Here is a 23,803-nt window from a genome sequence, read left to right on the forward strand (position 1 = left end):
TTTCTACAGCTTCTCACATGTTGAAAATGTGTAACGTTCTTTGGCAAACGGCCTGTGAAGTAATCATGAATAGGTCAGCTGTGACACATAAGCTCATCTGGAAAAGCAATATAGCCCTAACTTGACTTCCAGGTTGAGTATACCGAGGCAGCAGAGATAAAGAATTTACAGTGGAGGAGACACAACATTGTGTCTGGAAACAGGATTACTGAGACATTACATACAAAAAAAAAAAGAAGAAATAAAAAAGATAATGCATGATCACTGTTTCATGTGAAGTGCACATTTTGGTTGGCATGGCCACCGTCATCTGCCTCCCACATGCTGAGATGCAGCGGTAGTTTAACTGGTTTTAATGAGCGTGGGCAGGCGACACTGCTATTACTTTAGTCAGCACTTCAAACACCACTGTATCTGGAAGCAACACTGTCATTGAGTTCACATGTGACATTCTCACTAATAAACTGTTTGAACCACTGACTGCCCCTGATATACTGTCTTTGCTGTGTGAGATATACACTGTAAGTATAAAATAGTCTTTTTGTGGATTACACAAAAGTATTATTTATACTAATATATGCCAATATAACAACGCTGTGTCTTCATTTTAGTGTCTGAATTAAAGCAGAGCATCATTAGGTGGTGACAGACCTTTTTTGTAGCACATGCAGCTTCTGGTCTTTCACCAAGAGCATGTTTATGATTCTCCTTTGTGTCCGCTGCAACATTAAAAGGTCAACTAGGCGCAACATAAAGTCTGGTCCTGCTCTGCGTGTACTACATGGAAGATGTGACTTCATCAATAGCTGAAAACCTGCAGAATTATTCAATTTGTTCCTCAGGCTCAGATTTCACGTCTGGCTCTGATGTAATGAGAACGTTAACAAGAAGACTAACTGTGGCTTGTAACCACAAATAGAAACACAAGTTCTGGTGTTTGGATGGTAATCACTCAGCTTTCCGCTCTCCACAACATAGCATTTCTTGAAATCAATAGCAACATGTCTCAAACCAAGAAATGAACACAGACAAGCTGGGATTATTTACTGCGACTAGGAAAAGATGAGGACAAAACAAGTGGTAGCTGTGGTTTCAACAAATGTACTAATTGGTACATCGCTGTTTGTGCCTTTTTAACAGTTTCAAATGTTTTTTAGTGTTAAAAGGATCATTTCATCACATTAAAATCAGGTTATTACAGCATGATATCCTACCAGCAGCAAGCATGAACATTTGTTGCCAAATAGGGATGAGTGCGAGACCTTTGATCCCAACAGTAAAAAGAGGAGTCATCCATACCACAGACTGCCTTCATCTGTGCAGTTGGGTGAAGGGCACTGTGTCTTTGTTAAAGGCCCCCTGGCTTGTAAAATACTACTGAAATAGCTTAAAGCTTGATGGATCTACAGCCAGAGTTCCTTCTAACGTCACTACTATGACTAATAGGCCAAAAAAATAATCTCTAGTGAGCATTAACACCGAGAAGTAAAGGGTTGAATTCTTAGAAACATCCAAAGGAATGGACTGATGACCTGAATGATCAAAAACAACAAGTATTTGCCTGTGAACGATACAACTCATGTAATATTTTGTATGCATTGCTTAAATAACTAAATGTTAATATTTGTATTTTTAAAAAGTGGGATCTCTGAATTCTTAAAAGAAGTAAATCCAGTGTCAGGTAAAAGGGCTGGCAGCAATCCAAACATCCTCAAAGAAAATCAACATAAAACAAGATGTAACACTGTTATTCCTGTATGAGATGATAGGCTGCAGCAGTGCATGATGCAGGACACTACCACTCAATTTCATAGTAGTTCTATCATCTATTCAGCTTGATTTCCACAAAAACAGACCACTCTTATTCACTCTACTATCTTTTCAAACATAACAACAAGTAGGGACTCACCCAAACTGCAAAGTGCGTTTATTATATTACATGGTAAAACTAGCGTAGACATCCTGAGATCTCGGCACTTCACGAATTTGCATTAACAACCTCAGGCACCTCACACTATAACCTCATTAATCATCAAGCCACAGGCAGCAGCAGGCTAATTCAGGTTTGCAGTGGATCTCTAATAGACTTCCAAGTACATCTTTATAGTCCTGGGACTCGCCTGACTCTCTAAGTCTTCCACTAGGAATGAAATGTCATCCTACAAGCAGACTGTGCTATGGAAAAATAAACAGTTCAGAGAGCAAGCGGAGCAACAGTCAATACATCCATACTGTAAATACTTGTACTCGATGGGGTAGGATCATGTGGCTGCATTAGAAGTCTAAGTTATGAAATGACACACTCTAGTGCCGCTTACAAGCGAAAGAAACTGCTTGGAAATGAGCACCAGGCTTCCTCGCGTCCACATCCATGGATTTAGATGTCTTAATCAGAGTTAATTTAAATTCCATGTCCAACACATGCGCAGAATTTTCTTGGCAACAATCATGTGGTAGCATGTCAACCAAGTCCTAAACCTTACTGCAAAGACAGAAGTCCAAAACGAAGTTTGGCGGAGCAATGCAAGCCTTACAACCAACATTTTAACATCACTGAGAATCCCCACTCTCTCCCAGGTTCCTACAGGACCCACGGACGTCAAGCGGGTCCTACCTGTGACCGCAGCTTCCCCTGCACACGCATGTGGAGGCAGACAAGCAGCAGAAGAGCCAGTCCTGACAGCATTCTCTCATGTGGCCACAGAAATGTCCAACCAGTCACTCAAGCTTTCACACGTGTCCAGTGGCTGCTACTGTCAGCCTCTTCCTCGCCTCTGCAGGTCTGAGAATGCCAAATAAACCCGCTCCCTACAGAGCTGATCTCTACAAGTTCTCCTTGTAAACTGAGCAGGGGGGAGGTGCAGCTAGGGAAGCCGGAGCTTTTTTGGTGGAGGGAGAGTGAGAGTTAGAAAGTGAATAGGAAAGGAGAGAGAGGGCGAGAGGGAGAGAAGACGGCGAGGAGGAGAGGAGGAGTGTGGCAGCTACTGCTGACACAAAACTGGAGGTCAGAGATGAAGGTTTGGGGGAAATTTGCAAAGTGCCAGAAAAAGTAAAAGAAATCTTGTCGAGTTGAAATAAAGTAAAACCACTATAGTTAAAACTGTGTGGAAATAACTGTCAGGCAGGCATGCAATCATCAGTGAGTGCCAACCAATAGGAATGACAAACTACAGTATTACACACTACAGTAGACAATCACCTCTGTGCTATTACTACAATGAAAACCAGAAGCAGGAGCAAATAAAGGTTCAAAAATAGCCCTTTGTGAATCTTTTTTGCTTTTTCTGCTCACTCCCAAGATACAACAACAACAACAGCTCAGAAACAGATCACTTTGCCTTTTTTTTAGATTGAGAGCATTTTCTGAAAATTTGCCTCTAAAATAAAATACAGAATCTAAAAATAAACCAAGTTTAATTTCAGATAATAGGGAGATGCCAAAATTACAGAGTAGCAATTTTAGGAAGTTGCATAGAGACAAGGAGGTGACCAATGATCAGATGGATATATACATGTAGGCTACATGTAGACTTTGACACTACCTACTTTAAAGTAGCAGTTTTAATTGTTAGCTCACAGTAACATTAACAGTTGCTACTGTATACAGTATAACTTGGGCTGTACCACTTGCCAGATGTTTTATTTGATAATCATATGTATTTGAGCACTATTCAGTAAGTCACACCCTCCCACCTACTCTAATATTCTGTAGGAGTAAGCACAGGCATTGAGTGCAAGGAAGTGGAGCAAAAAACAAAATTCTCCTCCACACCTGCAACTGGCTGGAACCCAGTGAACTAGTGCACACACACAGACACAGACACACGTGAAGCCCCGTGTACAGTATGCACAGTTAGAAGAACAGCTGCAGACGTGTAGGAGGGTGATGGCCCTTTTCAGCAGCCCATCCGTCACAATGAAGCTACAGACATTGTCTCCTGCTTCCCCTGATTGTCTCCATTTGGATAGAACTCATTAAGGAGGGATAGCACCCCGAGGTCGGGCGGGGCCAGACTGACTCTCCAGTACACCCAGGGGTCTTTGTTTTCTTCAACAAGTGGGTCAGCCCTGAAGCAACCTTGGCTCCAGGCACCTGATTACTCAAATCTCCAACCCACACATGTCAGAGTCATGCTCTGCAGCAGGTGGGCTCAGCCTTACTGGACACTGTCAGGGTCTGGCAGACACATGCTTATACAAAAAACTATATTCTGCTCCCTTTCTCAGTCTGTGTCACATTTCCAGCCTTCATTAGCATTTGGTGAACATTTAAATCCAAAGCTCAATAGGAACATCTGTAGCAACTGTGGCCTCATCGTTCAACACTACATCTTATATCACCTTTCATACATGAGCTCATTGAAGGATAAGAACAAAGGATGTGGAAAGTCTCAGTGCAGGCATTCAAAATCTAGTTTCTCCATTTATTCTTATCCACCTCCTCCTAACAGTGTAAGTAGGAAGAGAAAATACATGATTTCTGTGCTTCTGGGATATTCATTAATCAGCAAGGCCAGGCATGTAGGTTCCAGGATTGCTCCCTTGGAGCAATGTATTTGACTTAAGAAGGCAGGAGTAGAGTGGAGGAAAGCAAGTTGATGAATAAAGCAGGCGAAGAAGCTATTAGGGCTGGGAGGGTCAAGGTGTGGCTGACAGAAGCTGCTGCTGCTACTTTCTTCATTCAAAAAACAGCTGATGGTGGATGACAGAGTGTGCAACAGAATATATGAGATAGTTACTGTACGTGAGGGCTGTACCACAACGTGCCATCCTGAACATTACAGCAGCAGATGTTAAACAATTCCACAACCTGTGGTGTGTAAATGAACATCATTTATGCCACAATATGTGCTGGTTTAAATCAATATGGCTTCATGAACATCTCTGGTGTGGGTAGTGCAAGAGGCTTTGACTGGTAATCAATTAGGATGATGCCCTTATCTTGTCATGTAGTCAGTTTTTCATAAAATCGTTGTCACAACAAAGTGTCATATCTTAATGGCAAAACCAAATTATAGTAAATAACTTTAATAAATATCAAAGCATAAAATAAATTAAATGATTTTTAAAATGGGCAATAATGATGGGTGAAGTATTATTTTACAGGTGTTTATCTAATAGGTGAAGAGACAGGTGAAGAAAAATATGGTAAATATCAAAGCATTAGAGGATGAAATCCTGACCTTTGGTCCCTAGAAATAATTAAACTCCAAACACCTTGATCCTACACTTCCCATATTGTACTATGATCACATCTTTCACTAGATCCTGTATGGTGCCAGTCACCACCTACTTTATCACCTACACATAACATAACCAGGTTTAAGTTTATTAATGCTGTATTCACCACAAGCAAAAACTGCACTGGAAGAATCTGATAGAAAAAAATCATCTGTGAGTATTTACTGATGCATTTGGTAACAATAAATTTGGGATTTGCCAAATAATAAATTAGCAACATATCGTAATTACATCATCAAAAAATGTAACTGAGTCAAACTTATGGTATGCTGCTTTCAAATCACATTTACTGTTGCAAATCACCAATATACAAACATCATTTCTGGCGGTGTGGGGGTATAACAGGACCAAAACCAAACTCTTCACCGCATGCTTGTAAGAAATACTACAAAAAAAAAAAGAAGAAAGAAGAAAGAAGAACATGTACATCTGAATGTAAATGTAAATTTGAATGACCATTTTTACATCTATATAGTTCTGTCTCACTCTACCTAATAAAGTGGCCCATGACTGTTAAAACATGATGTTGTTTTTTCACTCTGTTAAAGCTAAACACAGACACAAACCTAAGCTCCACTGAATATTCACCCATCATGACCTTAACAAGAAGTGAAGAGCAGAAGTGTGACTAACCGACAATACAAGGAACAAAGAAAGCAGATAAGCTCAGTGTCAGCTAATATCGTCCTGTGCTAAATGTCTTTGCACACCTGCTGGAGGCATTTTGTTAATAAAGCCGTTTGACACATCAGATAAGAGATTAATCTACTAAGGGGTTTGACCCTGAACAACAGGAACTACGCTTTTACACGTGATAATGAAGATACGTGCAAACAGGCAAATCACACACACGCATTCTGCAACACCTATAATTCTCAACATACCATCCTCACACATGCACACACACATTCACACCTTTGTTTCTTATCTTCTTTGCTAATTCCAGGTGCCCTCACAGCACTGACCACACACTGAGAGCTCCAGATCTCTTACATACCAAACAAAGCAATGAGGCAGAAAATGTGCTCAACCGTCTCTTCCATTGACAACCACCCAGATTGCAGGCAATCACTGTTAACAGTTGTCTGTCTGAGGAAGGCCTTTGTGACTGCTGAGCTCTAAAAATACAGCCTTGTATCCGTATGGCATGCCCCCATAAAGCTGCCTCTGAGACTGGACACTGGGATTCCTGCCCTCTGTCCTCAAAACACCACAGCAGAGCTCATCCTGCTGTTTGCCAGTCTACCAGCACGCTACATTATCAGCTGTCCCAAATCACCAACATCAAACCACCTTATCAGCGGTGCATCAATTTATCTGTCATCTGTCCAGTATCGTTGGTCATAATGTCATAAGTCATAATTCATTTCAAGAAGATGACAGGTCCCAAACAGTGTTTATGAACACATGGATCCAACCTGTGCACAAGTCAAATAATAGCTCCGCTTACACCAAGAAGACAGGAAAGATTTCTGGGGATTTCTGGGAAACTGTATATAATTTGCAGACATCAGCTTTTAATGAGACTCTCAGCACTTGGGACATGTGCTGTGAGGGAGTGTATGTGTTCATGCTATGACAGAGAACAGTTTGGTGGATATAGCAGAACAACATGCTAATGATTATAAATTATAATCATATACAAAAAGAACTTCCACACTGTGACCCTCAAAGTTCAGCTTTCATTTCCTGCTACCTCACACCACGGCGCGAACTTCCTTCATCTGTTCCCAGTCTGGTGAAGGTATTTTTTGATCCTTCATTGAAATCAACACTGAGAGGAAAAATGCCTGGGTTTCATTGTGCAAATACTTTCTTTATTTGTGCTGACACTCATATTTGAAGAGCCTGACCCAGCTGTTGTGCTGAGCTGCCAGAATACCATCAGGAAATGGAAGTTCAAGGCAGAGCTGAATGCTGGCTTGGCTTCTACGCTTCCTGAGATCCAATACTCCTGTGTATAACCAAACCAACACATTCAAGGTAATGTATCAAACACGTCTGGATAACTGTCTCTCATCGAAATACTTCTTTAAACTCATTTTACATTTACAAATAAGCGAGGGAAGACAAAATACAACAGTTATCACAAGGAACTGAACAAACCAAATGTACAACAGATATGGAAGGAACCACTAGAGTACTGGAAACGCATCAAATGGAGAAACCATCAACCGCAGACACTTTGCTTTCTCTTTCTCAGCTTTAATGAGGCCCCACTTACAAGGTTAAACACTCCCTTGTCTCCAGAAGAAAGTCTTTATGAGCAGCAGCAGCAGAGCCCAGCAAAAGTGTAGAACTGCAGGGCAAGTGTCTGACCCCCAATAGCCAGGAAGTTCAAACCTACCACAGTTACTCTGTCCACACAGAGCCGGCCAAAGCCGACGTGAGCCAACGAGCACTAAGACGTCAATCTGTCACCTCCTTCCCATCTCAACTTCTGAGCATTTGTCTTAACTGTCCTCCCTCTTGACAGTGACAAGTGTCCTAACAAGTATCATTCAGCAGAATACTTTATCTATACTAGTCCCAGTGCTGCTGCTCTGTAACTGAACCTGACCTTTGACTCCCTGTGGAGGACAGCTACTGTAGAAGAAAACATATCTCCATTCTATGAACTAAGCAGATTAACTCATTATTACAGTGATGTTCGTGTTTTTGTTAATTTAGGTTTTGTTTTCTATACATTAGACACAAAGCCATATTTGCTCATTAGTACAAGACACAAAGTTCTGCTAAAGGTGATGGGAATGCTTTTAATTCTCAGGAAATTGTTCATAAGCCAAACTGAAAACATTAATGTCTGTTCAAAACTTTAGTGCAAGTCATCCAACAGGCTGCTTGTTCAGATAGTGGCAGACCAACTGACTGATCCACACTGACATACCTAGAGCAATCTGCCAGGCAAAGGCCTAGCTGTATTAGGAGAACTAGATATCCGATGCTCAGTGGTGCATGAAACTGGTGCATGTGGATACAATCTAATAATTTTAAGCCTCTTCTAACATTTCCATATGACAATGGATACATTTCTGATATTAAAAATAATCGCTGCTGGCTTTGTGATGCACAGGAAAAAAATATTTACTGTTTGCAGTGGTTCTCTGTGGGAAAAGATGCTCTTTGGTCAAGTTGTAGTATCACTGTATGTCCAGTAAGACATAATTCCTTCACTGTCCAGCGCTGATCCTGGGGCTTGGACAAGCGTCAGAGTTATGTTATCTTCTTCACAGTTTGTCTTTTTTTAGGACAGAAGAACACTCAAAAGACTCCTCTGCTCCTGGCACGGCTACGAAGTCATACATTTAACTCAAGAGCCACTGTACAACAGCTAATTTCACAGACAGCATCTTTCTTCAGCAAGTATGTATCTCATTTATAACCATCTGCACTGGCTAATGACAGGGAACACCCTGTGAGCCTGCAGCTGGGTGCACATGGGATTGAGCTATCTCTCCCAGTGTGTGCCAGGCAAAGCTGTATATCAGAGCACTCATCCCCCTTTTAACAAGTCTGCCTGTCCACCACAAACGCATAAAACAGATGCAGCTATCAGAGGAGAGACGTGAAGAGCGGCTTGGGATGTTGTTTGATGAGTTTGGGCTCAAGCCACGCTCTGGGTGCTGGGAAAAATGCCACTCAGAGAAGGAGACTGTGGCTGGGACCTTGACACTGCACCGGGTCAGACGTAGCCTCCTTCTATCTGTCATCTTTATTAGGAGAAAACATTAGATCTAAACCCACGCTGAAATCTTTCAGGTCAATGTTCCGCTGCTTATTAGCAAACAGAACATGAATTAATACATTGCTCATGCAAATTTAGCCATTTGACATCGTGTAAATCAAATATCAACATAGATCAACAACATTTAAACTATAATCAGCTTTCAAAACTGATCTTCCTCTTATTTCATCATCGTCTCACCTGTGCTGAGCACTATGAAGTAGTGCAAACCATTACCTGCTGGGCCCACTGCTAGCAGGGAAGTGTGTGGTCAGTCATCGCCCTTTAAAAATACACACACTCGTCTTAAATGCACTTCCTTGATATAAGGGGGGGGGGGGGGGGGGGCAGCTGAAAGGAATTCTCACCATAAAGGGATCTTTCTTTCACTGTTCATCTCAAACGAGTCCCTACATTCAAGAGGGTTTCAGTCCCTCAGAGCGGCCCTCGTATGCACATTCTTGTGAAACGAGCACACAAAACTGGAAACTACGTTATATGTGCTCAGATTTGCAGTGTAGGTAGAATCATGTTGCAGCTTCAGTCAATCATAAGCTGTGAACACATCGACAGTAGGACAGTGGGCCTCAAGGACCCGGATTGGCCACCCCTAACGAGTAATGTACTGTATATGGGCAGATACTGGATTCATTGCCAGTAAGTTTGGTACAAATATTTAAGTACTAATAAAGATGAATTACAGCTAGTTTGGTGACAGAGCAACTGCCAGTTTGCTATCCTGCTAAACTAAAATGTTGTACATGGCAGACATACATGTTTAGCACTGTACATTTAATTAGGAAGTTGTTACTAGCATATCAGTGTGGACATTTTAGTCAGCATTTGTCTCACAGAGCTGCTGGCTTGGATGTAGACTTCATATTAATGTACTTGTAATGGCTTGATACAATGAATCTGTCAGACAATGAGATCATCGTGCAATGCTGCTCTGAATTTGTGAAGCTGCTCCTTGGCGCCCCTGAGGAAGCACAATTCAAAAGCCCTGACCAGACAGCAACTATTGGCCTAAACTATCTTACATTCATAATGTAGATCGTGAGTAAACAGAAGCAATAAAATGGGGTTTAAACATTATCAGGCCATTAATATGTGCAAATGAGCAATTTACCATTATTTACCATAAAACAAGCCAAAAATAATAATGAAAAAAACATGGACACGTCAGTGTGTGGGCAGTACACTGAAGTACTAAACCTGTAAGACCAAAACTGCAGGGCATGAACTTTAAAAGACCTTGATTTGCCTCATTAGCTGTGGTTGTAAAATCTGACAGACATGAGTCTCACTAACAGGCCAATCTGAGGGTCTCACTGTGTCAGACTGAGAAATATGAGATGGACAAGATGGAGCCCTGCAGTGGCACCAGGGGCCAAAGGTCAAATGGACAAAGCTAGGTTGTTATTCATGCAGCATGAAAGGTGTCATGGAGAAGCACTACGGACCACACAAACTGTGGGTTGTGTGGTAGGAGTTTCCTCTGTAATCAGCAGTAGCATCGCCACAGAGAGCACATGGCCTTTATGAGTTGGTCTGTAAGGAATGTAACAATAACAACATAGTGAAGCCACGTTCTCCTCTAAAACAAGTCCAAGTGTTTTGAATTAATGTGTTATTGTTATGATGAAGTCATAACTTATCTCTTTCTGACATTTCGCCTCTGTCTCTCTCCAAAAGTTGCAGGATTATGCATCGCTATCACTCCACTAGTGTGTGAAATATCTACCGATCCACACAGTGCAGCAGTGTTTCAACTTACAGGACTACAATAGATAAATACTACATACTTTACTGAATTTAGTTTTACAGTACGTCACTAAAGTTATTACCCTACTTGGTGGTACTGGTCTTGAAAATACCCAACAGAAATAGCTGAGGGCTTAAGAACACATACAGTTTTGTAATAAATGTGACAAATAGGCCAGTGAAACTGTTTAACACAGACGGTAGACATTCACTGACCATAGCAGCTGTTTGGCTCCTGGGCAGAGCTGGAAGCCACCAGGGCCACATAAAACCAAATCACTTATTCCACATGGACCCTGGCTCCAGGAGCGGCTAAAGAATCTACAGCCTACAAGTTAGCCACTGACGAGCTAATTTCATCTTACAGCCAGCAATAGTTACGAGTTCACCACTTTACACTAGTCTAATAACCTTTTATAATTCGCACTCAACACAAAGTGCAGCTGAGGGCGGTGGAAATGTCATTAGTATCGTATGTGATCATAAACCAAAACACACATCATCCTATGGGAACTACAGTTGTCTGTACTAAATGTTATGTCAACCCATCAGACCAACAATCCATAGACACGTGGCAGCTGCTTGTCTACGTCTACATGCTACATTCCTTAATACAATCTCTACCAATTTTATTGTGAATTTATTACATTGACCGTTTTGTTCCATTTTGATCCAACACTTATTAAAGTATTTTGACAAGTTATGAAGTATCATGTTAGGTCAAGCAGATTGTACCAAACCAGCTGACCGTCAGCTGATCCAAACAGGCACCAATGATGACTGACACTTCAAACAATCGGTGTGAGCTGCCAACTCGTCTTTCTTCCCTGTGGTTCCTTCCTGCTCCATGCTGCTGCTGTTACTGCTGAGGAATAACTGTGCAGCCCAGCCTCCGTTTGTTTGGGTCTTTCTTTTATCAATATAATTACAATGACGTCCATTCCATATGTCAAAGTACTTTACATTTATCTATTCACACAGTCAGGTTTAATTCCACTGATGAAAGCAATTCTGACTTAAATTGAAATATCCAGATGCTTTTACATTATGTCTTGGCTTGTATATTGAGGGGATCTCCTGTTCGAATGGCTGGACCAGCTGAGAAAATCTCAGAGGTAGAAGAGATGAGAAAAAAAATCCCCCTACCCTGAAAACTTGCAGTCTGAATCCTAAAATAATCAGCAAAGTCTAAGAAAGGAAAATAAACAAACATGTTGCACAATTCAGACTCATAAATCCCAACCGAATTACCATTATTAGGAATAATTCAACCCTGCCCATGTGAAGGATCACTGCGTCATTGACATAGGCCGAGCTGAGGGATCAGAGGGCTTTTTAAATGAATTAAAATGTGATGTTCCAAAGACGGTCGAGGGATCACAACGCATGGGAAATACACAGAGTTAACAGAGCACGGTCAGCATGACCAACTGGAAGGGAGCCCCTAGTTCAACATTTTCAACATCAAAAGAACGTTCAAGTGAATCCAGCACATATACGTAGCCAACTCTAACTGACTTATGTCTCTCCAACTTAGTGCTCATTTTGGTGTGTTTTCCTGGTGAATATTAAATACAGGTCCAGAAGTACAAATATGCCCTACATTGAGATCCCAGATGTCCTGCTTTTGCCCAAGGGGGATAAAAAACTTCCTCATGACCTCCACTTCACTCCTCCACATGCAAAGAGTTTCTAATGCTGTGCTGCCCTCTGCTGTTCACAGCCGTCATTACATCAGCCCTCATGGATTACAGTGTACAAAGGCACTGCCTTGCTGGGTGAACTGTCTAGTTTTTATAATTATGCATGACAGATAGTGAGATTTATGGCAATCTTCTTATTGTCTTAAGATTAAATCTTCAGATTGGGCTGATTAGTGTTTGATTGATTAATTTGCAATAATGCAAATATTGTCTGCAAAACATGTGGCTATTATTTTCAGGCGGTCATAAACATCCTGCTGCTTTATGACCAAAAGGTTTTTAGGTCAAATCCCCAAATGAACAAAGCTCATAGATGAATAAATTCTTGGCAGCTAACAGCCTCAATGAAGCCGTGTAGCAGTAAAAAAAAACGTAAGTCCGGCTGAGCAGAACACAATCCCTGACACAGAATTAAATGAACATGAGCAACGATCATATAGAAAACAAAACCGGGACTCTCCTGGATGATTTGATTTTCAAAATTTAAAAAACAGCCTACCGTACACATGCCCGCCACACAGAGAGAGGAATCATTGTGTCCACATGGAGTCCCATCTATCACCCTCTCTGACAGTCGCACGTAGAACCTGAACCCTATGGCCCGGCAGTTCAGTTCACAATGCTGATCCCCAGGAACTGAGAGGAGATTTATGAGATTGTTACATACACCCAGAGACATTTTGACAGCATGTTAACCTCCCAGTGTATAATGACAAAACATAACAGTACTGTACACAAAGAGATCAGAGTAGTATGACTGATCTTCATGAAGTTGGTATAGAGACTAAATGTTTGCACACATTATTACTGTATCTCTATTCCGTTACAGCATGGCACGTATTGCACATGGAAAGTTACTTGTTAGCAGCTTTTAATTGAACCTGAAGACAAAAACACACAGACACAAGTCTACTTGTGTCTTCCTCAATTAATTAAATTCAATTCATCTAATTCCAGTAAGCAGCAATAGATTCACTGTTTTATTTGTCATTTGTAAGTGACCACCAAGGACCACGATCCCTGTTCTTTCCATTTTGTTCAGGTGCTTTAACAATTAGACATACTATAGGCCCCAAATCCTTCAACAGATGTACATGAGCATGTCAAAGCAATGCTCAAGATGAGGGTCAAATGATCCAGATTTACCTGAGGCTATTTAATCTATTCATCTGCATTAGCTGTCAGTCACAGCTGCAGCCCAAAGACCCAACCTCAAAATGTGCATCGGTTTGACAGGATATTAATTTGGAGTCTGTTATTTCCATTAGTTCCTCAGAGAAATGACATTTCAGGAGGTGTTTTGACTGTTGCCTAGATATACATATAGTATCCGGTTTACTTGTCTGTGAGCCTTCAGACAGGTGACATACTGAAGGCCTTACGTCACATTTGTCTCTGTCTTTTACCCTTTTAAATTCCCGCTGTGTGAATCCGTGCTAGTGCAGGGATTCGTCCATGCAATGACATTTTAATTCCCTCATTGTACTTACTTGGGTGGATTTTAGCACCAACCCTGAGGTTCCTTGTCACATTTCTATTTGCTATTTATTCTCCATGTTATCTTTTATGTTTGTCTATGTGTGTTTTAAAGTTAAAGTTATACCTAGAGGGATGGCATCTCAGTCCAGTCCACTGCATGTCTGTGCATATTGTGGAATGACAGTAAAGCCTCTTGAAGCTTGAATCTCATAATGTCTACTGGATTACTATGAACGTTGGTTGAGACATTGCTGTCAGGATGAATAGTAATACACTAAATGATCCCTCAACTTTTCATATCGCACCATCATCAGGTCAAATTTACACCCAAATATCTGCTAAATGAATGGTCCATCGCATCAGTTTAGCCATAATTAGTAACTTTTAACGTGCCAAAATGCCAAGATACTAAATATTAAAGATTTAGTTCATATAAATAAAAACGTGAAAAACATATTATAGCAGTTTAATGTAATTACATAACTTAGTGTCAGCATAAGTGAAAATATTATTACACACACACATTCTGGCTATGCACACATTGTATATAAAGAACATAAATAAGCCACACATAAATACACTTTACCCTCACTGAAAGGTTCCCACTCGTACACTCTGCCCATGAAAGGTTGGTTGTTGTAGGAAGAACACTGAACAGCCCTGATGTGTCTGCTGGATGGAGGACAGGCCTAAAGACGGACCAAACACACACACACACACACACACACACACACACATGTACAATTTATTTTCCATGAAGATACAGGGTCCGGTGGGTAAATCCTTTAGTAACTGCAGCAGGCTGACATTTCATGCTCTTTAGCTACTGACAGACAGCTTTTACCTGTTTTAACCCCTCACTTTTAGCCCCTTCTTTCGTGCCAAAAGCCCATGCAGTTAGAATCCGTTATTTATAAAGGCTCTCCAGTGAAACCCAACTTCCCTGACATCTATCAATAGACCAGAGGATCTGGTCTGGTTTACTTTGCATGAATATCTGTCATCACACACTAGAGACGATATACAGAACCAGACTCTGTTTGAATTGATTTGAATGCACAGGATGGATTCCATTCCAGATAAGTAAAGCTCACCCACACACGTTTGCATTCGCAAGTCGGAAACATTTTTACACTACATTAAGTCATCAAGACGCTTTTATCAAAAGTGACTTACAAGGTACAAGGCAGGGTAAGAGGAAGGAGGTCTTGCCTAAGGACCCCTACTGGAAGTAGGCCACAGCTGGGATGGGAACCCTGGTCTCCCGCATGGAGGGCGAAAATGTTACTACTACACTATCCAGCCGCTTTTAATTATAAATTTAACCAATGAAAATATTTTGTATTACAAATACTGTAGCTTGGAATTCCATATACTGATCTCACAAATTAGTAAATGATTCTTATTCAGCTCCTCTTTAGTTCTGAACTATAGAGTCACATCATCTGATGACATGTTCCAGTGCATCAACGACTGAGACTCAAGTCCCAAAGAATATTTGAACACATCACAAATTACTAATGGAAATCAATAATCGAGCCCAGTTTCCCACCGCCTGATTTCTCACGGGCAAAGGCTACACCAAGCTGTGACGGGAAGGAAATCTCTGTGGAAAAACCTTTTAAGATCAGCTCACTATGAAAAAAGAAAGTTACATACGTTACTGTTACAGATCCTGTAGTGAGCAGGCTCCCCTGTGCAGAAGGAGGCAGGTAACGGATTGTAAGGTCTCTCCTGGTACTGCTGGGGCCCAGAGGTCTGGCTGCCGGATTGCTGCTCCTGCTGGACCTCACCATGGTTGGCTGAACCGGGCTGATAGAGCGGAGCCCATACATTATTATTTTTGTGTTGCTTTGCCCTGGCCTGCGTGTAGGGTCTGCGGTAGGACTGGCTGTTGCTGGACGGATCAGTGTGTGACCTGTGGGAGCTGTGACCTCTAGCGGCAGGATGACGGGCATCACCAGCAGGATAGCGTCTTTGTCTTTGGGGGTGAGTCAACCCAAAGGCCTGTCCTGTATCTGTCTGCAACGGAGCAGTGTAAGGACCTTTCCCATAGCCAAATCTCCCTGGAACGATGTGAGTAACTCTCCTGAAGACACAAACATGAGGAAATTGAACAAAATGTACGGTAACTAAACAATGACACTACTAATTATTATCACCGTCTCTGGGTAAACATTCTGCTAACTATGGAAAACACATACACACATTATATAACCGAGGCCTTGAAGGATGTTTTAGCTAAATGTCTTCTTTGACTGATCAGCACCAGGATCACAGTAGCAGACTTCTGGGAACTTTAGTCTTTATTTGGTTGCTTATATTCCAACTCAAATACCCCCCGCCCCAAATAACACTGACTCAATTGTCAGTGTTATTTGTTTAAAGGCAAGCACAACAGGAAGGAGGTCACAAAGCTGCCAAGCACAAGCCGAGCCTTTGACACCATTCACAAAAGACTAGCTCTCCACTGGAGGGCAGTCAGATTGCCCACAGTGATGGCTCCAGAGAGTCACTTTTAGCCCAGGCTGCTCAGCATGCAGCGCACTCATACAGGCTCTTTGTGTGGACTTCCAGATTTTAACAAAGACAAGAGCTGCAATACTGAAAAAAAAAAAAAGCTAAATGTTCTTCTCACCAGCACCACGTTAGTGAAATGAATTACAACAGATTGAGTTCTGTTCATCATTGAATAAAAACGTAACACTGAGTTTAAATAAAGTGGACGGGAGGAAAATAATGATCACATCATAATTGACACAGCACCTTCGTCCACCAGGCCGGATCTCCTTCCTCATCCCACCGCGACTGCTGTTGGAGGAGCGGTGCAGAGGAACTGTTGGCTGCAGGGCTAAGATGACGTGAGCTGGCTGCTGGGGGGGAACACCACCTCTGCTGGAGTGGTACTGGGATGGACTGTAAACTGGCAGGCAGGGCCTGCTCTGCTCTTGTACCCCTTTTCCACAGGTCCGGGAGCAGTCTGACCAGGTCCCCCAGGCACCCCAGGATCCCTGAACTTCCCTGTTCTCTGCCCTGAATTCCTGCTGGAGCTCTGCCCTCTGAGGAACCTGTATGGAGACAAAACAACAGTGATTAGCAACACAACAAGTGCAAAGAACCAGGGCAGTGCGACAACATGTGGATGCCAAGGTTTGATGGAAATCCTCCATCTAGGAGACTTGTTTAAAAGCTCAAGTCAGTGACCTCACCTCATCAGCATAGCTACCATGCTCCTCTGCCTCCCACTGTTCATAAAACAGACCTCTATTCATGGACATAAAGGCCTGATTTGGCTGATTAGTGGGTGTCTGTTAGTGGTCTATCCCCCATTGGCTACCTGCATTTCTCACTATTGACTCTATCCCTCAGTGCAACTCTGCCAGGGACATATTAGCACCGACCACTGTACTCTCTGTTTGAGGAATCTGCCAGCAGGACTCTTGTGCCAAGCCGGCTTTATCTGTGGAGCTGTGTGGAAATCCTGCTCTTTAAGGAGCACTTTGTCTCCATTCATAGCAACCTCTCTGGGCAAACACATGGCCATAGTAAAAGCTCAGCTGCTTTTGACTTTTAGCAGATGGAAAGAGAATACAGAAGCAGTAGGGAGAGTTGGCAGGAAGCTCCTCTGCTGTCAATCTGCATGTGTGGCTATTCAGACAGACCTCAGACCTCCCTCCACCTCCTCTACCCGGCTTCATCCTTTGTAACAAAACACCACCGTCATTACCCAGGTCAGCTATAGGTCACAAAGCTGGACTCTCGGTGGAAACACATGGAGCTGACTTGCAGCCAGCTTCATACACCTGGTGCACCTACCAGTTCCCTCCATGTGGCTTCTGTGGCTCCAGAGTTCAAAAGGGGATTGCCGACAACAGGCATAGTGCGTCTCTGTCCCACTGCATTCAACACAACTTTTCACTGTTGTTCATTACATCTTAACAGGTACGCACCTGAACCAGCAGCAGACAATGAAAGTCCGCAACTCAGGTGGAGTTTGGCTGTGCTACCAAGAAATGATCATGTGTGTGATCATTAGAGGCCAGCATCACACCCTCCTATGAAAATCACATGATTAGACTGAGGGATGAACCAATAAGGAATTCCTAAAACTATTTGCGGGAGCTCTACTATCATCAGAGTGAAGATGTCTAATGGATGCTAGATGTTAAACAACAGGTTTGTATGTTAAACAGCTGCTGTTTACCTTCCTGTGGTCTGTCGTATGTTGGCATTTCAAGGGGTCTGAGCAAAGCAGCAGAAGCAGCACAGAGACTCTAGAAATGACAAAGAGAAATCATTTATTGAATTTACATTGCATTCATAAAAACACATTTTCTGTTCTGTGTATTTATACTACCTGACAGTCCAGGCACAGGATCTCTGCATAGCTCCTAGATTCTTAGCAATAGACACTAAATAGTAAAGAGAGAAGTTTAGATTAGCATACACTTCAGTGGCACTGGCATTTGCAACACAATTGCCATTTGTGTGGACGCAGTCCAGAGGCGGTGGTGTCCGAAAACTTCCCTTAACTCTGTCTGATCACTATCAATCTACAGAACAGTGGAGGACCTGTGGTATTTTCTAAACACAACATAATTCTGTCTGACCATGTGAGTTGACCTCTAACCTTCCAGGCTCCTAATGAGGGAGCCCCCTTACCCCAGAACATCCACCTCAAGCCCACTCAGGACCTTCTCTAACTTATGTTCACTGAACCAGAGAGGATGGAAAATCCTGCAGACTTTAAAGTGTGGAGAAAAACATTAAAACCAAGTGGGCACTCAACAGAACTGTGCGTCCGCGCCACATCAGATCATCTGAACGTTTACATCTATACTTCACTGGCAGGATTATTGTTACTGTCCACTCGTCACCGTGCCAACCTACCTGTACGTTGCTGATGCGGGTATTTTGAAGTTTGTGCCACTTTCTAGCCGGTAAATCTTACACCTTAACGTCCGCGGATCAGTTTCCAAGCGCACTTATCCTCATGGTCGAAGCATTAATTTCGCGACTTGGTGCAGAGCCACGTCAGTCAGAGGATCCATGTCCTGGGTTGGGAAGACAGATCCGGGCGCAGCAGATCACGGTGAGACCCGGCGGAGCTGCTTTTACGCACGAAGTCAGAGTGACAGAAAGTTGGACACGGACAGAAACAGAGACAGAAAACAGCCTCTGCTGCGCCCCCTTTCGCAACTATTATCCTCTGTTCGTGCGTGTGCGTGCGTGTGCGTGCCATGTTAATATGTAGGTGTGTGTTTGGTCTTCTCACTGTGCGAGTGGCGCGCTGGGATTTGTCTGTGTGTGGCGGAGTCACTGAAGAGTGAAAGTGCACATGTTTTCCAAAATACTCCAAATACTGCGTCTCTCTCTTACCCTGTCCTCTCACAGTGAAGGGTTTTAAACTGGAGCCACAGGAAGAGAAAAGATCGCATTTCTCAGCAGCTGCTCTGATGGTGGACACAAACTGGTCATGTCAGTCCATCACTACCATCAGCAGTAGTCACACACTTTAACTTACACTTTGACCTACAGCAGTTGTTCTCGTTGCATCCAGCTCAGTATCATTATCTCAGACAGAAACAAGTTGGAGGAACATCCATTGTGATCTTTTAATTTACTATTAACCCCACTGTGGCAACTGTTGATTGACTATTGGTAATTAAGGAGACTCATGTCACCAGATCTCTGCCTGTCCTGTGTAACACACCACTACAACAGTGGAGTGTTGTGGAACTTTGCTCCAGGACCCAAACGACGGAGATTCAGTCTTTCTACTCACAAACTCGCTGGGGCGTAGATGTTGATGTTGCTCAGGAATTTGCTTTAAACCTCAGAGCTTTCAAACCTTTCACAGACAAAGAAGCCTCCAACGAAAAGCTTGTTAATGAAGCATCATCCCAGAACGCCAGAAGACCTGCTGAAGGCCTCTTTAATCTAAAAGTATAGCAGGAGAAATGACTGTGCTACTTTAACTTTAGCATTTATAAAAGAATGAGAATGAATACGATTTTGTTTCTAGTGAAGACTTATTTGATTAAAAACACTGCAATAAGATTCACAGTAATTACTCTATTAGTAAATATTTGGTTTGGTTGACAGTGAAAGATGGAAACTCAGCAGTTTTATCTTAAACTATCTTAAAAACCTGATTTTAGTGAAATTGCAGAATCAAGGTGTTATTTTTGTGTGTCTCACAGTAAATAATGTACTTGGTTCATTTCAGGAGAAACTACGTAATTGGTTCTGTGAGGTGGAGCGAATTGGCGGCCACGTCTCCAGACTATACAAAAGTCTGTCAGACAGTTCAAAATATCAACAGTGCAGTCTGCAATTTCTTTCTTCTCATTCACCCACTTACTGTCTAGATAATATTACATGACCTTGTTTCATTTTTTTTGGTCGGTATTAGTGCAATAATCCTGCTACACACTCATTTTGCTATTAACCTTATTACTAACCTCTTCTATTTGTACATTATTTAAGAACATTATTCTGTTGTTACAGCAGCATGAAATCAGTGCAGGCAGGTTCCATCAAAAGGTGTTCTGGGAAATGTAGGTCACGAACTGAAATAGATACACAACACATCAATAACACAATGGACACAATGAAGTCTTGAACCGACTTCGAAGAACATAGCATAAATATGCGCACCTTAAAAATGAGTGAGTTTCTTCAAAGGCTTGCACACTTACCACACTATTTTTTATTCATTATTTCATTCAAGATAAAAAAAAACATTGCTGCGATTTAATGCATGGCACCTTTATCAGCGAGAGTTCAATTAGTAAGCTGGCATTTTAACGAACAGACATTAACTTCAACTGCCTATAATCATACACAGTCAGTGAAAGCGGTCATATCATGCTTTTTGTGGGAGCATGGCTTCAGGTTAGTTTATTATCTGATCATCAGCAGCTGTTTGTTTACAGGTTCCAAAAGGTACCAATAGCCAGAACGAGTGAACTTTCCCGTCAGTCCATTGTTGTACTAACAAAGAAAGGAAACTGAAAGGAAACCTACAATTTTGACTCTAACAAGGACAGAAAAAGGAGTGGGAGGCCCCGATGCACAACTGTGCAAGAAGACAAATATCTGAGAGTCTGTAGTTTAAGACAAAGACGCCTCACAGGTCCTCAACTGGCAGCTGCACTAAATAATACGCATCAAACACCAGTGTCAGCATCAACAGTCAAGAGGAGACAGGATGCTGGACTTTATGGCAGAATTGCCAAGAAAAAGCCGTATCTCAGACAGACCACTATAAACAAAAGACTGAGATGGACACAGACATTGAACACTGCAAGTCCAAGACTGGAAGAAGGTGTTGTCTACAGATGAGTCCAAGTTTGAGGTCTCTGGATCAGACAGTAGAACATTTGTGAGACAAAGAACAAATAAAAAGATGCTGCAACGGTGCTTAATACCTTTGTCAAGAGTGGTGGAGGCAGCGTGAGTGTCTGGGGGTGTTTTGTAGATGGAAAATAGATTTCTACAGATTGGAAGGAATTGACAGCTGGGATGCCTAAGGTCTGCCAGACTGTAATTGGTGCAAGAAGCCATTCATCATTTCCATCAAAATCATTATTTCTAACTCTGATAATGTCAGCATGTCATGATCTTTTGTTATATTTCCTATTCAGACTATTCCGTGTGTGTTTCCTTGGAAAACAATAAAATATTCAAGTGATCCCAAACCTTTGAGCAGTAGGGTATATACTTCTGTGAAGTTGGATGTCCATGTCATACAAAGTCAGGTCCAAAGCTCGAGGTGAATGTGTGTTTGCAAGCTGGTGGAATGTCCAGGTTTCAGTCTGGCAAATTCAATATTCTTAAAAGTTTACTAAATGCTAAACAGTCTGACACCAATCATTGTGGAGGTCCATAACTGGCCATCTGTTTTAGGCTCCTACACACTTTAAGTACTCCATCCCACCCACTCTCTCAGGTTAGGTGCCACAGTTCTGCTCATAGCTAGTGCAGGGGTTGTTTCTGAAGCATCATGCTACATCAGAAAGTTAAAATATGGATCTGAGATTCTGTTTTTTATCTATTATTACATGATTCAGGAATTACATGACAATGCCAACAGTTGGCCTGAGTTTTACTCTGCAGTGCAGCACACATAGTAATTTACAAAGCTAAAGCTACAAAATAAGATTTCACAATATTATGTTTATTTACAGCATACACATGAGCAAAAGCAGCTCCCTCCTTCAGTATCTCTGTAGAGCACAGAGTTTTTAACCTTGGTCAGCACAGTAGTACTTTATCCATATGTACACGCCCCTCCAAAAGTAGTTCCTTTACCTTAGCTTAGAGTGAAAAACAAGCAATTGTGAAGCTGAGAGACAATTAAAAGTCACCTGGAAATAAAAGCTGAAAGGTTGATCTTTTGTCTCATCTTCATCTTTTCATATCAAACTCGAATGCTGAGTAGGTGATGCTTAAATAGACATTATAACATGTAGTATTTGTGCTTTTGTAACTTGAAAACTATATAATTTCATATTAGTCACGCCCAAGAATAAGATATAAAGCTACAAATGAGCATAATATGACCTCTTCTGTGGCATTCTGCATTTATATATTTGGCATTTAAGGTTGATATATTAAATTAGTGATGAAATTGATCTTTGTAATCAAAATATGTAATGAGTTATATTTTTAAACCGATCAAATTATCATAAGTCACACAATCCCTGCATTCTAGTCAAAGGGTTTGCTAGTTCAGTTACTTCAACTCCCAACAGACACAAATCCCTACTTCATCAGTTATGCAAACTGACAATGATGGCAATGACAATGGTGTTGGTGGCTTGTAAATTGTCAGTATTGTGTCTAGGTTGTGTACAATATATAAATAATATATAAAAATGTACTTGTAAAAGCAATAAGAAACTGGAGGAGCCTGTTCTTCACAGATTGAGACAGACAGTGGTGCTATTCTTTTAGCAATAGCTCAGAAAGCAAAAAATATAAAACTGGAACAAATGTTGCTGTCTAAAGTACAGTTTACAGGGTTTGACATCCACTACCTCATAATCTTCTATAATCTTGTATAAATAATGAAGTATACTAATATTGTATAGTATTACTATTAAAACACATGATTGGGGCATAGCTTATCATACCACATATCATCCAATAGAAACTGAAATGTTTATAGCTCATTCAAGCAGTGTTTCCCTATAGTATAGGGCTCTCACCTGAAATCTTCGTTAAGCTGTCTATCTGTAGCAGTGATAGCATTAGAGTTAAATCTTACAGTAAGATATGTTGAACACACCTGTGCATATTAAAATAATTCAGCTACAGACTGATTGTGGATTATTAGTCACCAAGATGTGTGTGTGTGTTTAGCCGTGTTGACTGTGTGGGTTTCAGGAAGTATTACAGTATGCTGTCTGGATAAGCTGGAACGCTGATAAGCATTGTTCTTGCTTTCTGTTCATGCTTTCCGTTTCATGCATGTCATCACTAATCGTGGCGGTCTGTCAGTTCTTGGGGACCAGAAATCTCTCACAATGTTGACAGCTATAGTCCCATAAAACAACAAAATGTGTCAGCACAAAACAATGTTGGTTATCGGAGTTGTTCTAAATATAGTGGCTTCATCGGCACTGAGTGGTTCCCTTGCACAGCATTCGGTTTTCAGTTTTCATGTTCATATAAGATCTTCAAGTGAAAGATTTACCAAAACGCTAAATATACAGTTATACAGTCTTACTGTACTTTCTTTCAGTCAATGTGTTTAAACATCTGTATTTGTCTGCTGATTTAGATTGAATCATTTATTAGAAGTGCTATTTTGATATTCAGCAAGAGCAAAACAGCCTAAATGTCTAGGTTGGATTAAACTTTCCCAAAGACATAGTACCTGGAT

General features: G+C 41.5%; 1 protein-coding gene across 3 annotated transcripts in view; it reads right to left on the bottom strand.

Moving 5' to 3' along the window:
* Positions 1-19,031, bottom strand: part of LOC113173966 (thrombospondin type-1 domain-containing protein 4) — a 30,818-nt gene extending 11,787 nt beyond the window's left edge. Inside the window, exons 1-7 of one of the 3 annotated variants that reach the window (XM_026377573.1) lie at positions 18,802-19,031; positions 18,269-18,323; positions 18,116-18,185; positions 16,678-16,979; positions 15,571-16,000; positions 14,498-14,600; positions 12,932-13,068 (exon numbers count right to left, since the gene is read on the bottom strand). In XM_026377573.1, the coding sequence (XP_026233358.1) occupies positions 12,932-13,068; positions 14,498-14,600; positions 15,571-16,000; positions 16,678-16,979; positions 18,116-18,185; positions 18,269-18,297 (1,071 nt within the window). In that variant the 5' untranslated portion in view covers positions 18,298-18,323; positions 18,802-19,031. Of the gene's footprint in view, positions 1-2,614; positions 2,814-12,931; positions 13,069-14,497; positions 14,601-15,570; positions 16,001-16,677; positions 16,980-18,115; positions 18,186-18,268; positions 18,460-18,801 lie in introns of those variants that run through there. The other 2 variants (XM_026377574.1, XM_026377576.1) reach the window with 2 other exon arrangements.
* Between the last annotated feature and the right edge of the window lie 4,772 nt (positions 19,032-23,803).

The sequence above is a fragment of the Anabas testudineus genome, chromosome 3, assembly GCF_900324465.2.
Source record: "Anabas testudineus chromosome 3, fAnaTes1.2, whole genome shotgun sequence".
NCBI classification, from domain to species: Eukaryota; Metazoa; Chordata; class Actinopteri; order Anabantiformes; family Anabantidae; genus Anabas; species Anabas testudineus.